Raw genomic sequence first — 17,390 nt, forward strand, 5'->3', positions numbered from 1 at the left:
GAGGCCACCTGAGAGGCTGAGGTCGGTTCGGGATCCGTGGACCCGGCTTCAATGTTCGACTAAGTGAGGGGGCATTGCCTTTTGGGCGACAGGCAGCCCCAAAACCGACTTCGGCTGGAGCTGCAAAGGTGCACTTTTCAACCGTTCAGGGTCAGGTTGTTCGCAGTAGAAAGCACTGAATACTCGGGAGTCGATAATCCATGGATGGAGGTGGGTCGTAGACCACGATGTCATCCAGATGGAGACCGCCACCCCAGGTATTCCAGCGCGGGATGGTGCTCATCACCTTCTGGAAGCTTAGCTGGGGCGAAGCAGATGTCCAAAAAGGCATGCGTATATAAGGAACACGCCATGGCGTGGCTCAACAAAGGCTGTGAGGTCTCTGATAGCTGCATGGAGGGGTACCTGAAGATAACCCTGAACGGGTACCGGAGCTTCGCGGAAGATCGTGGATATTGCCTGGAATTGTGCGTCAGCTCCTCAGGCTGTAGGCAAAGGGGGTACTTATCTAGCGAGCATGTTCGGCCTTGTTCACAGCACGGAGATTCACAGGTCCGATTCCACCGGACTTTTGGTTGCAAACCAAGTTTGAAGTCCAGGGGGCAGCGTTGACTGGCTCAATGATGCCTGCATCATCAACTGTGACTGGGAGATCTTTTGTCTCATCACGCAGTGCAAAGGGGAATGTCGCCGAAGAGGCTGCATGACTGGGGTCACTTCGAGGATTCACTAGGGGCCTGTGAGTAAGGCTGTGAGGCAGCCCAGTCCATCAAACAGAGTCGGCAGTTCTGTTGCCAGTGTGCAGGTAACCTGGTAGATAGCTGACCCACTGTCATCTCTCAGTGTGAATCCCAAGCCTGTGAAGGAGGTCGAGGCCCAGGAGGTTGGCACCCCGCTTTGCAACGTGAAATGCTGAATGATGGCAGATGTTTGGTGCCGTAGTGTACTGGGACCTGGAGGGTGCCTACAATGTCTATCTTAGATCTACCGTACCCACACACAGGGCAGTGGAGGGCTGTTGAGAGTGGTAGGTGACTGAAAACTTGTAGTAAGTGGCAAGGTTGAGCAACGACACCGCAGCGCCAGTACTCCAGCAAGCAAAGGCAAACCCACCTCACCCAGCTGCATCTCACGACCTAGCATGAGGGATGCCGGGAGACCTGTGTTGTTGTGTGTTTGCTTGCTCTGTAGTGCATTAGCGTTTGATTCAAAGCAGTTTGGAACGGCAGCCCTGGACCAGGTGCGCTTGATGCCGTTCTTCAGCGTTTGGTTGAAGCGCGTTCACCCCTTCCGTTAGCTTGTGGGTTGTAGTAGGCCGTGCGGATGTGTTTGATTCCCTTGTTGCTGAGATATGAGGAGAATTCGGCAGAGGTTAGCTGGGGCCCATTGTCCGTGGGTAGTAGGGTGAGGGGTAGGCCCCACCTTGTGAACAGGCTGTCTAGATGTCCCGCGATGGCCTGTGCTGTGACAGTTCCGACAGGAACCACTTCTCGCCACCCTAGAGTGGAGGTCTACACCACCACCAGGAAGCGCTGATGGTGAGGAGACTGCGTGTCCATGGATCTCGCCACAGATGTCCAGTTGGATGTGCTCCCAGGGGTGGGGACGGCCATCGAGAGGCTGCAGGGGGGTGGGCGGACTGTCCCTGTTATCCCATCCTCGTCGCCAATGTTATATCTAGCCTAGTTGTGAAAAGAACGGACATCTGCACAGTTTCACATTGAACATCACTCTGTCGTTTAATGACATGTGCCACGCATTCTGACAACCCATTCATCCGTAACGCGCACACTGTACGTGAAACCATAACAACGTACAGTACGGCACGTACAGCACGTCGTACCATACATAACACTCTCGGCTTGCCCGTGTGCTCTGAAGGGTGATATCCAGAGGACAGGCTGGATGTAATGCCCAAAGCTTTACAGAAAGCTTTCCACACCTGGGAGACAAACTGGGGACCCCTGTCAGAGACAATATCCGTGGGTAGACCATGAGAGCGGAACACATGTTCAACCAAAATATCAGCCGTCTCTCTGGCAGTGGGCAGTTTAGGTAGGGCCAAAAATGAGCGAACTTAGAAAAACGATCAATCACCGTAAGAATGACAGTCTTACCAGACGAGGTGGGGAAGTCCAGTGACAAAATCCCATAGCGAGTATGCACCAGGGCCGGCTGGGATATAGGTAGAGGTCGAGATGACCAGCGCTAGCCTGGGTGGAGTTTTTACTTCGTGCACATACCGTACAAGCAGCAATGAAGGCTCGAGTGTCCGCCTCCATCGTGGCCCACCAGAACTTCCGTCGCACAAAGTCAAGGGTCCGCGAAACTCCAGGGTGACAGGTAAGGGGAGACGAGTGAGCCCCACTGAAGTACCTGGGAGCGAGCAGACTCAGGGACAAACATCCGGTTAGGAGGACCCCTCCCAGGGTCAGCTTGATGATGTTGAGCCTGTCTAACAATCCCCTCGATGTCACATGTGATGACTGCAATACTGCAGGTAGGAGGCAAAATGGGTTCAGGGTTACTACCAGTATCAACAGCCGAATGAACACGAGACAGGGCGTCAGGCTTGTGCTTGCGTGACCCAGGACGGTAAGACAGAGAAAAATTGAATCTCCCAAAAAATAGTGCCCACCTGGCTTGACGGGGTTGAGCTGCTTTCGCTGACTGGAGGTAAGCCAGATTCTTATGATCCGTCCAAACGATGAAGGTTGTTCCGCTCCCTCCAACCAATGCGCCACTCCTCGAGAGCCAGCTTAACGGCGAGCAGTTCACGATTGCCAACATCATAATTCCTCTCTGCCTGAGAAAGTTTCCTTGAGAGAAAAGCACAGGGATGCAGCTTGTTATCTTCAGGAGACGTTGTGACAACACTGCACCTGCCCCAGTGTCGGATGCATCCACCTCCCACGACAAACTGGCGGTCGGGGGTCCGGCTGCATCAGAATGGGAGCTGAGGCGCGATGTTTCAGTTCTTCGAACGCTGATTCGGCCCCCTTTCATTCCAAGCGAACGGTTCGTGAGATGGAGGTGAGAGCGGAGTGGCGCCGCAATGCGGCTGTAGTCCTTGATGAACCTCCTATAGAAGTTCGCAAACCCCAGGAATCGTTGAAGTTGTTTGCGGGTAGAGGGAGCTGGCCAGTCCGTGACAGCAGAGATCTTAGCGCTGGGTCCATCCGCAACTCCCTGAGCTATGATGTAACCCGAAGAGTCTCAGACACATGAAATTCACATTTCTCCATCTTCACAAACAGTTTGTTCTCCAACAACCTTTGCAACACCTGGGCGCACATGCAGTTCATGTTCCTGGGAGGACTCTGAGAAAATCAAGATATCATCCAGATAGACAAAAACAAACCGAGTTCAACATGTCCCAAGGACATCATTGACTAGTGCCTGAAAAACAGCAGGAGCATGGACAACCCAAAAGGCATAACCAGATACTCCAAATGTCCCAAGGGTGTGTTGAAGGCAGCTTCCATTCATCATCCTTACGAATGCGCACCAGGTGATACGCATTTCGTAGATCCAGTTTCGTAAAGATGGTAGCACCATGAAGGAGGGGAAAAGCAGAATTAATCAAAGGCAGAGAATACTTGTTCTTAATGGTGATGTTGTTAAGTCCACGTTAATCAATACAGGGTCTGAGGGGCTTATCCTTCTTAGCAACAAAAAAAGAATCCCGCTCCTACAGGTGACGAGGAAGGACGCATAATACCTGCCGCCAAGGAGTCCCGAATGTAGTTCTCCATAGCCTCCGTCTCCGGCCGGGAGAGATTGTACAGGCGACTGCTGGGGGAGCGGGGCTCCTGGCTGGAGGTCAATGGCCACTGAGTCGTAAGGCCGGTGAGGAGGAAGCAGAAGTAGCTCTGTGTTTGCAGAAAAACGGGATGCCAGGTCATGATACACGTCAGGAACAGCAGAAAGATCCATGGACTCCAGGAGGTTGAGGCACAGTACTGGCAGGAGTCTGAGCAGAACACAAACAATTCACATGACAAAATGTGCTCCATGAAACAATGCCACCTGTACCCAATCAATGTGGATTGTGTCTTATGAGCCAGGGGGATACCAAGGACCAGGGAGTCTGTGGGCAGTCGATAATATGGGAATTGGAATGTTCTCCTGATGATTTCCCGACACTCTAAGACAAACAGGAACAGTCTGATGGGTAATACGGGTCCAACAATTGTCCATTTAGACCCTTAGCCTGCAGCCGGACAGTCCATAGGAACAGTCTCCAAATCCATTTGTTGAGCCCACTCTCTATCCAAAAAGCTTTAGTCGGCACCAGAGTCAATCAGCGCACTAACAGAGAAATTCTGGGACTGCCACTGGAGGGATGCCTGGAGCAGAATGCGGGAGAAGAGGAAGAATCCGCTGCTCGGCTCACCAAAACTTCTCCCATTAATGATAGCCGGCCCTTTTCCCCGGACGAACTGGGCAGGAAGGAACGAAACGACCAGCTTCTCCACAATACAGGCAGACCGAGCCTGGAATACGACTGCACGCTCCTCTGAGGACAACCGTGCACGACCCACCGCCAGGCCGGGTTCCAGTGCTCCTGCGTATCGACTGGAAGACACGGCTTTCTCCGTAGGACGACGATGCAGGAGGAGTTTGTTGATGACAGACAGGTTGCTTGGAACTAGCACTCCTCTCCCGGCGGCGCTCCCGAATCCGATTATCCAACCTGATAGTGAGTGAAATAAGATTATCCAGCGAGGCGATTCATCATAAGACACCAATTCATCTTTTAAAGTCTCAGACAAAGCATTGATGAACACTCCTTGTAATGCCTCGTCATTCCAACCACTCACTGCTGCTAAAGTCCGAAACTCCACTGCCATCTCCGCCACACTACGAGCCCCCTGCGAAGAGAAAACAACCGTTTCGCAGCCTCCTTGCCTCGTACTGGGTGGTCCAAAAACCTTCCTCATCTCCACAGTGGTGAAGGCAACGTAAGCGTTGCAAATGTCCGACTGACTCTTCCCCATACCGCGGATCCCCCCAGGCACGAGCGGAACCGCTAGTAGAGTTGATAAGGTAGGCAATACGGGCTCTTTCGAGGCGTAGGTGAGGGACTGTTGTTCAAACACTAGCGCGAGCATTGAGTCAAAAAATCGCCACAGGTTCCCATGTTCCCACGTCATAGCGCTCTGGAGCAGGAACAAAAGGCTCTCTGATCTGGGCTGAAGGGGTAGTAAGGGCAGACACCTGATTGGAGAGTAATTGAACCTGATTAAGCAGCACCTGACTGTCCTCAGCAATCGTCTCTGAAACAGGGTATCATGTTGGCCAAGTAAAATGCCCTGATTGGCTATGGCAGTCCAAATTTGAGTGCACTCTGGGGTGGTATCCGAGCTACTGTCTGCTGGGTTCATGTTGGTCAGATCATACTGTTCATGATTTAACTGGATAGAACCCAAATGCAGACAAGTACACCAAGCCAGAGAAGTTTTAACAGGTTTATTTACAATGTTCAAAAGTCCAGGTTTCCAAATATAGGGAAGAGCAAGTCCAGGTACAGGGAGGGTAACAGATCCAGATCAGGGCAGGTGTGGTACCGAATGTCCTAGTGTCCGTGGTGGAGTCCAAAAGAGAGGTCCGGTAATGGAGAGCAGGATGGTGGTGGCAGGAGTGAAGCGGAGGCAGGAGTCAGGTTCCAAATATCTGTGGCACAGGAGAAAAGTAAATATAACAGGCCAAAAAACACAAAGAGCAAAAATAACCAGGTTGAGTGGCAGCGAGACTAACATGGTCGTCTTGACTATGATCTGACGATGAGTGGTAAGTTTGACCGGGTCTTAAAGGCTGAGGTGATTATGGTGAATGAGCTGCAGCTGGAACCCTGACTCCGCACACCCAGACTTCACTCCTGCAATCAAGGACAGACAGAGGGGAGGGGGAGAGCTACCTAGCAGTAGTAGGCCTAATAACGACAAGTTATGGAATGTATTCTCATTTCTCATGTTGTGTGTGTGTCTGTGTGTGTCCTCAGACCGGGAGTACGCCACTGATGAAGAGGAGGACGGGGCTGGCCGCAGACGGTGGTGGGGATGAGGAGGGCGAAGGAGAAGAGCATCGAGGTGTTCGATTTGCCCAGAAACGGAGGACATCATTTTCCCCCTCAGAGTTGGACGCTACCAAACTCTACCAGACGTTCAGAGAGGTCACTTGACACCCCTTTCATTTGTCTATTTTATTTATTTTATTATTCTATCTATTCTATTCGTCTTATTCTTTCAGCACGCTAAAAAGACAGAAGTTCCAACAACAACGTCTTACGTATTTTCCTACACTAATATCACTAATAATGTAGCCCGGCACTTTCTACAACAACTATTTCTCGTTTCTGATTGCAACAATGTCAAAGAGTAACAAATTACTGAAATAAAGTATTTGGCACGTTACCTTCTTCTAGAACCCATTTTCCTTTTTAAAGGGAGCCAACCTGCAAGTAATATTAATTGAAAAAGGCTTACTGCCACTGCTGGAACCAGGACATTTTTGTCCCTCACCTCACACTTGTGTGACATTTAACAAATTGCCTGAGCTGCGCTGGTGTTCTGGATATTGAGTGAGAAATCATGTCATCTCTACTGTCCCTAGACCTCTAATCTCTCTCACTGGGACTCTCTCTCTCCCCCTTTCTCCCTCTCTCTCTCTCTCTCTCCCCCCTTCTCTCTCTCCCCCTTTCTCTCTCTCTCTCCCCCTCTCTCTCTTTCTTCACTTATCTCTACTGCCTCTCTCTCCCCTCTCTCTCTTACTACTATATCTTTCCTATCTCCCTTTCTCTTTCAATCACTCACTCTCCACTTTTCTCTCTGCCTACTGACTCCCTTTACTTTGTACCTTTCTCTCTCTCTCCCTCTCTCCCTCTCTACTTTGTACATTTCTCTCTCTCTCTCTACTTTGTACCTTTCTCTCTCTCCCTCTCTACTGTTGTACCTTTCTCTCTCTCCCTCTCTCTCTACTTTGTACATTTCTCTCTCTCCCTCTCTACTTTGTACCTTTCTCTCTCTCTCCCCTCTCTCTACTTTGTACCTTTCTCTCTCCCTCTCTCTACTTTGTACATTTCTCTCTCTCTCTCTCTACTTTGTACCTTTCTCTCTCTCTCCCTCTACTTTGTACCTTTCTCTCTCTCTCCCTCTCTCCCTCTCTATTTTGTACCTTTCTCTCTCTCCCTCTACTTTGTACCTTTCTCTCTCTCTCCCTCTACTTTGTACCTTTCTCTCTCTCCCTCTCTACTTTGTACCTTTCTCTCTCTCTCGCTCTCTCTCTTGGTCTCATGTTCTGTGAGTCTCTCCCTGTCAGTGGTACAGAGTGCTGTCACGCATAGGCTGGGCTATGTGGCTCTTCCCAGTGGTTGTGTGTGTGTGTGTGTGTGTGTGTGTGTGTGTGTGTGTGTGTGTGTGTGTGTGTGTGTGTGTGTGTGTGTGTGTGTGTGTGTGTGTGTGTGTGTGTGCGCATGAGTCTTGTCCAGCACAGAGGCTGCGCAGCCAAGTGTTTGATAATCTGATCGACCTCCTCCCTTTCTACTCCCTCAGCTGCAGATCAAGCACACTGTCACCGAGGCAGAGATACAGAAGCTCAAAAACAAGGTAAGAAAGATCCCCTGCTGTCATCTCTAAGAATGGTATTACAGGCAATGGAAGTGCAATAAACTCATGAAAAATAGACATATGTTTGGAAAAAGGACGTCATTGGACAGTGCAGGGTATAATAGTTTCTATTTTAAGTTATTTCTGAATATTTAAGGCAATTGCATGTATATTTCAGCAGTTTAGCTTCACTGCACGGCAGAGTTGCCTCTTGCAGTTTCGTGTCACAGGTGTCTGGGCAGTGAATGAGGCAGTGGTTAAGTGACAGTGACATGCAAGCAGGCACAGACACTAGAGCTTTCTAAAAGTTTCTGGTTTATCCTCCCTCTGCATCCTCACGAGGACAGCTTAGCTCAAACTGCAGGAAATTATTTAGAGTCTCAGGAGATATTAACTGAATTCAATGACTGGATTTAGTGAAATTGAAAGGGAAAGGTAAAGGGGGATACCTAGTAAGTTGTACAACTGGATACATTCAACTGAAATGTGTCTTCCTCATTTAACCCAACCCCTCTGAATCAAAGATAAGCTTGTCGGTGTAATACTCTTAGCTTGAGCTGCTCTGGTGGTCCTTGGGAGAGTGTTGCTTCAGAAGTTTGCCCTGAGGAGTAGAAGGATGTAATACAATAACAACGTTTAACGTAAATGTTTAGAAGGAGGTTACGCTCAATGAAGGGCTTGTCATTACATGATCTGTTAGTTTCTCTCTGTTGTGAAGGCTGGTTAGTGACCCTTAAGTCAAGTATATTATGGTGCTATGTGTTTTATGTTATGTGTTCAACCCATAGCATGGTCTCTTTTTTAGTGTTGACTACGATACCTGAGTTTCCATGGCAAAAAGAAAAACACAAAGCAGACTAAACTCTTTGGTCCTTCAAAACCTACTTTTGTAAAATATTGTGTGCTATAGCTTTAAAAAATTTAAAAAATGTGACTCTGGGTGACAACAGAAGGCTGTTTCTTCCAACATTAGGACTGTTTTCCAAAGAACTGTTGTCCTCTTCATGTTTTGTTTGCTTTGCTTCCTTACTTCCTAGTATCGCCATACTGGTGTCATGACAACACATCATACCATAGTGCATTTAGTCAGTCAGTCCGCTGGCTTGTGCATTACAGTATTTGGAAATCTGTCAGAACTGTATTTGTGTTCCACTGTTTGTTTTTAATGATGTACCTAGTGGTGGGTGTAGGCTGTGTGTGTGTGTGTGTGTGTGTGTCTGTGTGTGATACCATGCTTATGTGTGCTTGTCTACCCCAGCTAGCTGTGGTGGAGAGGGAGAAGGCACGCTGGGAGAAGGAGAAGAGCCAGCTGAAGGCCAGCATGGAGGAGAACAAGGAGAGGATGTTGAAGCTGGAGAGTTATTGGATCGAAGCCCAGACCCTGTGCCACACGGTCAACGAGCACCTGAAGGAAGCCCAGTGTCAGTACACCACCCTAGAGAAGAAGTACAACAAGGCCAAGAAACTAATCAAAGACTTCCAGCAGAAGTGAGTCAGAGTCTGGTGCTAAACTGGTTTAAATTAGACAATATACTGATTCAATATACTGTAACATTCTTAGCCTTGGTAAGCCTGTTACGAACCCAGGTTCTATCCCCTCTTCGGGAGTTACTCATCCCCACCGTTCACTATCATACATAACTTATACAGAAAAGTCAAGTGCTCTGGTCTAGTCAGTAACTAGCCACACACTTCAGATCTGTTGCTATGGTCTAGTCAGTAACTAGCCACACACTCCAGTTATGTTGCTATGGTCTAGTCAGTAACTAGCCACACACTCCAGATATGTTGCTATGGTCTAGTCAGTAACAAGCCACTCCAGATCTGTTGCTATGGTCTAGTCAGTAACTAGCCACACACTCCAGATCTGTTGCTCTGGTCTAGTCAGTAACTAGCCACACACTCCAGATATGTTGCTCTGGTCTAGTCAATAACTAGCCACACACTCCAGATCTGTTGCTCTGGTCTAGTCAGTAACTAGCCACACACTCCAGATATGTTGCTATGGTCTAGTCAGTAACTAGCCACACACTCCAGATCTGTTGCTATGGTCTAGTCAGTAACTAGCCACACACTCCAGATCTGTTGCTATGGTCTAGTCATTAACTAGCCACACACTCCAGATCTGTTGCTATGGTCTAGTCAGTAACTAGCCACACACTCCAGATCTGTTGCTATGGTCTAGTCATTAACTAGCCACACACTCCAGATATGTTGCTCTGGTCTAGTCAATAACTAGCCACACACTCCAGATCTGTTGCTCTGGTCTAGTCAGTAACTAGCCACACACTCCAGATCTGTTGCTATGGTCTAGTCAGTAACTAGCCACACACTCCAGATCTGTTGCTATGGTCTAGTCAGTAACTAGCCACACTCCAGATATGTTGCTCTGGTCTAGTCAATAACTAGCCACACCTCCAGATCTGTTGCTCTGGTCTAGTCAGTAACTAGCCACACACTCCAGATCTGTTGCTATGGTCTAGTCAGTAACTAGCCACACACTCCAGATCTGTTGCTATGGTCTAGTCAGTAACTAGCCACACACTCCAGATCTGTTGCTCTGGTCTAGTCAATAACTAGCCACACACTCCAGATCTGTTGCTCTGGTCTAGTCAGTAACTAGCCACACACTCCAGATCTGTTGCTATGGTCTAGTCAGTAACTAGCCACACACTCCAGATCTGTTGCTATGGTCTAGTCATTAACTAGCCACACACTCCAGATCTGTTGCTATGGTCTAGTCAGTAACTAGCCACACACTCCAGATCTGTTGCTATGGTCTAGTCATTAACTAGCCACACACTCCAGATATGTTGCTCTGGTCTAGTCAATAACTAGCCACACACTCCAGATCTGTTGCTCTGGTCTAGTCAGTAACTAGCCAAGCACACTCCAGATCTGTTGCTATGGTCTAGTCAGTAACTAGCCACACACTCCAGATCTGTTGCTCTGGTCTAGTCAGTAACTAGCCACACACTCCAGATATGTTGCTCTGGTCTAGTCAATAACTAGCCACACACTCCAGATCTGTTGCTCTGGTCCTAGTCAGTAACTAGCCACACACTCCAGATCTGTTGCTATGGTCCTAGTCAGTAACTAGCCCACACACTCCAGATCTGTTGCTATGGTCTAGTCAGTAACTAGCCACACACTCCAGATCTGTTGCTATGGTCTAGTCATTAACTAGCCACACACTCCAGATCTGTTGCTATGGTCTAGTCAGTAACTAGCCACACACTCCAGATATGTTGCTATGGTCTAGTCATTAACTAGCCACACACTCCAGATCTGTTGCTATGGTCTAGTCAGTAACTAGCCACACACTCCAGATCTGTTGCTATGGTCTAGTCATTAACTAGCCACACACTCCAGATCTGTTGCTATGGTCTAGTCAGTAACTAGCCACACACTCCAGATCTGTTGCTATGTTCTGGTCAGTAACTAGCCACTCAGATGTGTCCATGTCATCTGTTGCTATGAGAGTAAAACTGGTTGTTTATGACTGAAAACCTGAACATTTATTACTACATTATTCAGACTACTTTGGTTCATATGGCCATGTCAAACCTTATTATTGTAGCTTTGTTTTCTTAATTCAAATCCAAATTTAGAGGCCATTTCAAATTGTCACTTATTTTAGGTAATACACTCACTATCTGTTATTCAAACCCTGTTATTTTCCTATAATATGTTTATCAAACAATTTCACAAACAAATTCCACCCATTAGTCTGGAGGACATTTTAACCAAGTGGCACTCAGTTGAAGCATTGCTTTAGAGAGAGAGAGCTGTGTTGACTTCCTTCCTATGCAGCTCTCCTCCACACCGCAGCCGCTTTCTCAGCAGTGAGTTGATCTCTATGGTCATTCCCATTAGAACCGCTTTGCCCCTCTCCGCTCTGAATGCCTTTAATTGCCCTTGCCCTTGATGCGACAAGTCCGTGTTGGGTTTGTTATGGTTGACTGTCTGTGTGAATGCGTGCGAGGGAGCCTTGCGTCCTTCAGCCCTGCTGTAAGAGAGAGGCAGGACTGTGTCAGACTGTCACTCTACTTTACTTCACTGTGCTCCTATCCTCCCTGGGATATTCTCCTCCTACCATCTCTACATGTTCACAAGGACACACACACACACACACACACACACTGCACCCTTACCCCTGTACACTCCTGTTAAAGGAGACAACACAGAGATGAGCTCTACCCATCCCTTCACATTCACACATCCCTCTCCACACCCCTATCAGAGGAGCTGTCCCCAACCATCCAACCACCTAACACTCTGTCCCTGTCCTCACCCCTATCAGAGGAGTTGTCCCCAACCATCCAACCACCTAACACTCTCTCCCTGTCCTCACCCCTGTCAGAGGGCCACAACTATACCCTTCTAACCCCCATCCCCTCTGTTTTTTCCAGGGAGGTGGAGTTTGTCCAGAAGGAGGATGCAGAGAGAAAGAGGCTGGAGGATACAGAGAAGGCCCACCTGGAGGAGATCCAGGGACTGCAAGTCAGGGTAACTATGCTTTCTCTGTATATTCCCTCTACCATTTTCTCAATGCTGCTGATTACACCCATTCCTTTATAGGTGACCATTCAGTACATACTTGCCACAGTACATGGCTTTGATGTACATGTATAAGCTTACAATACTGACTGTGTACAGTGCAAAGCTGTCTAAGTACAAGATAAATCCCTTATGTAATTCCCCCAGTTCAACATTAGTACACTGCCTTGATTAGACATTTCCCCTGCTGGTACATGCTGTTGCCAGTGGAGGGAGCCACTGTTCAGCCACCCTTCATGGGTCGCTAACCCTGAAACTCATTTGAAACGGTTTCTTCACAGATTGCAGCCCTGGAGTCTGAGCTGATGCAACTGATGAAACAAAATGGCATCCAGGTGAACAACAACAACAACAGTGCCCAACAGCAGAGTCCTGGGATGGCTGGCCCTGCCAGAGGTAAGTCTCAGGGAGATGGAGAGATCCAGAGCTCATATTCTAGTATAGCTTCCTCCCCAGGCAGTAATACCCACACTGTGGAAATAGAATACACATTACTGGTTATATACAGATGATTGACCCTGAATCTTCCATCCATTCTAATTTTAGCAGACATTCTTATCCAGAGCGACATACAGGAGCAATTAGGGTTAAGTGCCTTGCTCAAGGGAACATCGACAGACTTTTCACCTAGTCAGCTTGGGGATTCGAACCAGCGCTCTTAACCGCTAGGCTACCTGCCTCCCTCTCATCCCCCATGGCTCACTTCTCTTCCCTATGGGCCCTGGTCAAAAGTAGTGCATGGAATAGGGTGCCATTTGGGATGAACCGACTGTGTAGATCACATATGTCAGAGTCAAGGCCCGCGGGCCACATCCGGCCCGCGAGAAGGTTTTTTACGGGCCCTGGGATGATCTTGATTTATTATTAGGAACCGCCCGCAGACCGCAGAAGCCGGTCAGCCCGCAGATCTTTTTACACATCACCAATACTACATTTCCCACAATGCAACGGTGACGACCGAGCAGTAGGCTGCTTCATTTCAATATTTATTGGCACAGCAGTCGTCCCAGCATCACAGTAAAATTAACTTTCAGATACCCATCAAAAATGGCAAAACGGAAGGTGGACACTGAGAACCGGGGTTTCAAACAAGGTGGGAGTCGGAGTATATGTTCACGGAGGTAGCTGGAAACCTGTGTGTCTTCTGTGTGAGAAAGTGTGGCGGTACTGAAAGAGTATAATCTGAGACGACATTATGAAACGAAACACGCGGACAAAAACAAGAATATGGACATGGAACAAAGGCTACAAAAAGGCAGAGGAATTAAAAACGAGGCCTCAAATCTCACAGGCTCTGTTCAAAAAAGCCAAATCACAAGGCCGGCTGCTGTCAAGGCCAGTTTTATTTTGGCAGAAGAGATCGCTAAATCAGCCCGGCCATTTACTGAGTAGGTAGTGCTGAACACCTCCACTCAATTCTAAGGATTTCCTCAGCTCAGAGCCTTACCCCGAACATTGATGAACTTGTGGAAAAGATGGGACACCACCAAGTATCACCCTCAACCTCAAACAAGTGAACATTACTGTGCAATCACATATTTAGAGTTTTTACTCAGTTCAAGTTTAAAAGTTAAAGTTTAATATTTGTTTTCACTGCATGTTACTTCTCCTTAAACAAAGTGTTGTTTTTGATTAATAGATTTTTGCACTTTATTTTATTGTATTTCAATCCAATTATATTTTAAAAATATTTCAGTTGAGTGGATGATAGAAAATTGCTATTATTGTTTTTTTCTTTGAAGTAAATTTAGCCCACTTTTGCTAAAATAGAAAATATAGGCTACTGATGGTGCCTTGAATAACGGTTTCTTTCATTTAATGTTCATGTTATGGGGATTTTTATATAAAGGAAATTTGTCTTTTGTGTCTGTTGAAAATTAAAGATTACTGACAGAGCCTAAGAAAATATTGCTTTATTTATCTGATCATATTGGAATATATTTGTTAGGTTTTCCAGTAGGTTCAATTAGGTTCACTAGACTATATGCGTCATTTAAAAAATTTTCAATGAACATTCGAACAGTCCGGCCCTCGGCTTGTAGCTAAATTTTTTATTTGGCCCTCCGTCCATTTGACTTTGACACCCCTGGTGTAGATGATGCATTGTTTACAGCATGTACTGTGAGAGAGATTCAGGACACTATTTCCATAACTGTTATAGAGCGCGCCAGCTTGTAGTCCTAAAACCCAGAAATAAGTTACCTTTGGTTCGTTCAGCCATTCCTATAGGGAAAATGAATGGGGAAAGAATAGGGTTTTGGGATAAATGTTGAAAATAAGGTCTGACGTTAACACAGGCTTAGGAGATCTTAGACGTTTTGTTCTATGAGATAAGATTAGTCAGTTAACATTACCTTTATGAGTTATGAAGCCTTTGTGATTTATGTGCTTTTTATTATTACATAAATTTCTTCAAAATTCACAAAAGTGACATTAGCTGATGAAGATTATCTCATAGAACAAAGCGTATAAGATCTCTTAAATCTGTGTTTACCACAGACCTTATTTTTGGCGTTTTATCCAAGATCCCTACAAAACACCATTCCTTTTCCTCATAGGCTTTGTCCAATGAACCATGGCGGAGTTAGTGCCTACAAAAAAGACGCCATTACTTATTTCTGTCTTTTGCCAATGTAACAAGGACACGTTGTCCTCCCATCACCGTATCCCCTGTCTTAGCTATAAGTCTCTATCAGGGTATTTCAATAGAAGGCATTGGAGAGACATTACACATCCTTGAGGGATTGATAGTGTCAGTGTCACTCAAACCCTGAGATACACCCTACATCTCTCCTATCAGCTCCTTTCCTATTTCCTATGCCCTCAAACTCTGCTGTTATTGCCTTATTGTCACGACCGTCTTGACGAGAAGGAGTAGACCAAGGCGCAGCGTGTGAAACGAACATGACTTTAATTAGTTAAAGCACAAGTACAAAACAAAACACGATCGTGAAGTCCACAGTAACACTGACTGAACACGGAACAAACCCACAACCCCACAAGGTGAAAACAGACAGTTTAAATATGGCTCCCAATCAGAGACAACGGAGCCAACAGCTGACACTCATTACCTCTGATTGGGAGTCCATCTCATTCACACAAAGAAATACAACCACATAGAACAACCCAACCAAACAGAACACCACGAAACGAACACACCTGGCTCAACATACAAAGTCCCGGAGCCAGGCGTGACAGTACCCCCCTTAAAGGCGCGGACTGCGACCACGCCTAACCCAAACGAGGGGAGGGCTGGGTGGGCATTTCTCCCTCGGCGCGCTCCGGCTCGGGGCTTGACCACCACCTTCCACAATCCCCCGGGGATGCGCCCCGGTCGGTCTGACCCCGCTGGCTGGATCTGGACCGGACATGACGGAGCGGATTGCTCAGAAACTCCGTAGTGGAGTAGCTGACCTGATCAGGCACCGGACTGACGACGCAGCACCCCTGGCTTGGCGCGTGAGGCAGAACGGACGGACCTGGCTGACGGCTACGCACCCTTGGCTTGGTGCGTGAGCCGAACGGACCTCACCAGGCTGACGACTCGCATCCTTGGCCGGGTGCGAGCAGCAGGAATGGGCTGGATCAGGCTGGCGACTCGCACCCTTGGCCCGAAAGTGCGAGTAGCAGGAACCGAGCTGGACCAGGGTCGATGCACCCCGTAGGCTTGGTGCGTGGAGCAGGAACAGGCCGGGCTGGGCTGGCGACGCCACACCGTAGGCTTAGTGCGTGGAGCAGGAACAGGCCGGGCAGGGCTGGCGACGCTACACCGTAGGTTTGGTGCGTGGAGCAGGGACAGGCCCGGGCCGGGCTGACGACGCACCCCGTGGGTTTGGTGCGTGGAGCAGGGACAGGCCGGGCCGGGCTGACGACGCACCCCGTAGGCTTGGTCGCGTGGAGCAGGAACAGGCCGGGGCTGGGCTGGCGACGACACCGTAGGTTTGGTGCGTGGAGCAGGAACAGGCCGGGCAGGGCTGGCGACTTGCACACCGAGAGGGTTTGGTGCGTGGAGCAGGAACAGGCCGGGCAGGGCTGGCGACGCACACCGTAGGTTTGGTGCGTGGAGCAGGAACAGGCCGGGCAGGCTGTCCGACGCACACCGTAGACTTTGGTGCGAGGAGCAGGAACGGGCCGTGCAGGACTGGCGACGCACACCGTAGGTTTGATGCGTGAGCAGGGACAGGCCGGGCTGGGCTGCCGACGCACACCGTAGACTTGGTGCGTGGAGCAGAACCAGCCGGGCAGGGCTGTCGACGCACACCGTAGACTTGGTGCGAGGAGCAGGAAACGGGCCGGGCAGGGGCTGGCCACGCACACCGTAGGTTTGATGCGTGGAGCAGGGACAGGCCGGGCTGGGCTGGCGACGCACACCGTAGGTTTGGTGCGTGGAGCAGGGACAGGCCGGACCGTACTGGGAACACACACCACTGGCTTTAAACGGGGATCAGGAACGGGCCGGACCGGACTGGCAATCCACCTCAGTCCCTCTCGCCGTGCCTCTACGACTTCCTTCCCTCCTCTCGCCAATGGCTCCCGTAACTCCGGTGGCCTTCTCCTCTTCTCCTTTTCGCCCTGTGGCAGCCTCCTGCTGCCCAGTCGCCCCTATGCCATGTGCCCCCCTAAAAATTCTTGGGGGTGCCTCTCGTCCGTCCGACGATGGCACTGCTGGACGCGCCCGCTGCTCCTCTCTCGCCAGGGCCCGATCCTACCCCCAAGGTCCCTTGCCCCGAGCATGTCCTCCCAGGACCACACTTTGCCCACCTGGGCCATCGCCTAACCTCTCCATCTCCTTTCCTGGCGCTTCCTCCCATGACCAGGCTGCCTGCTCCTGGTACACGCTGCTTGGTCGTTGTATGGTGGGTTTTTTCTGTCACGACCGTTCTTGACGCGAAGGAGTAGACCAAGGCGCAGCGTGTGAAACGAACATGACTTTAATTAGTTAAAGCACAAGTACAAAACAAAACACGATCGTGAAGTCCACAGTAACACTGACTGAACACGGGAACAAAACCCACAACCCCAAGGTGAAAAAAACGACCAGTTTAAATATGGCTCCCAATCAGAGACAACAAGCCAACAGCTGACACTTCAAGTATCCTCTGATTGGGAGTCACTCATTCACACACAAAGAAATACAACCACAGAACAACCCAACCAAACAGAACACCACGAAACGAACACACCCTGGCTCAACATACAAAGTCCCGGAGCCAGAGCGTGACA

General features: G+C 48.9%; 1 protein-coding gene across 1 annotated transcript; it reads left to right on the forward strand.

Annotated features, from left to right (window-relative positions):
• Positions 1–351: 351 nt before the first annotated feature.
• On the forward strand, positions 352–12,563 carry LOC123490741 (neurabin-1-like; the record flags this gene model as incomplete). Its single annotated transcript, XM_045220613.1, has 6 exons — positions 352–471; positions 6,005–6,175; positions 7,554–7,607; positions 8,866–9,095; positions 12,020–12,116; positions 12,449–12,563. Coding segments are annotated over exons 1-6 (787 nt in total), but the record flags the coding sequence as incomplete, so codon positions are not given.
• Positions 12,564–17,390: the final 4,827 nt, after the last annotated feature.

The sequence above is a fragment of the Coregonus clupeaformis genome, unplaced genomic scaffold, assembly GCF_020615455.1.
Source record: "Coregonus clupeaformis isolate EN_2021a unplaced genomic scaffold, ASM2061545v1 scaf4580, whole genome shotgun sequence".
NCBI classification, from domain to species: Eukaryota; Metazoa; Chordata; class Actinopteri; order Salmoniformes; family Salmonidae; genus Coregonus; species Coregonus clupeaformis.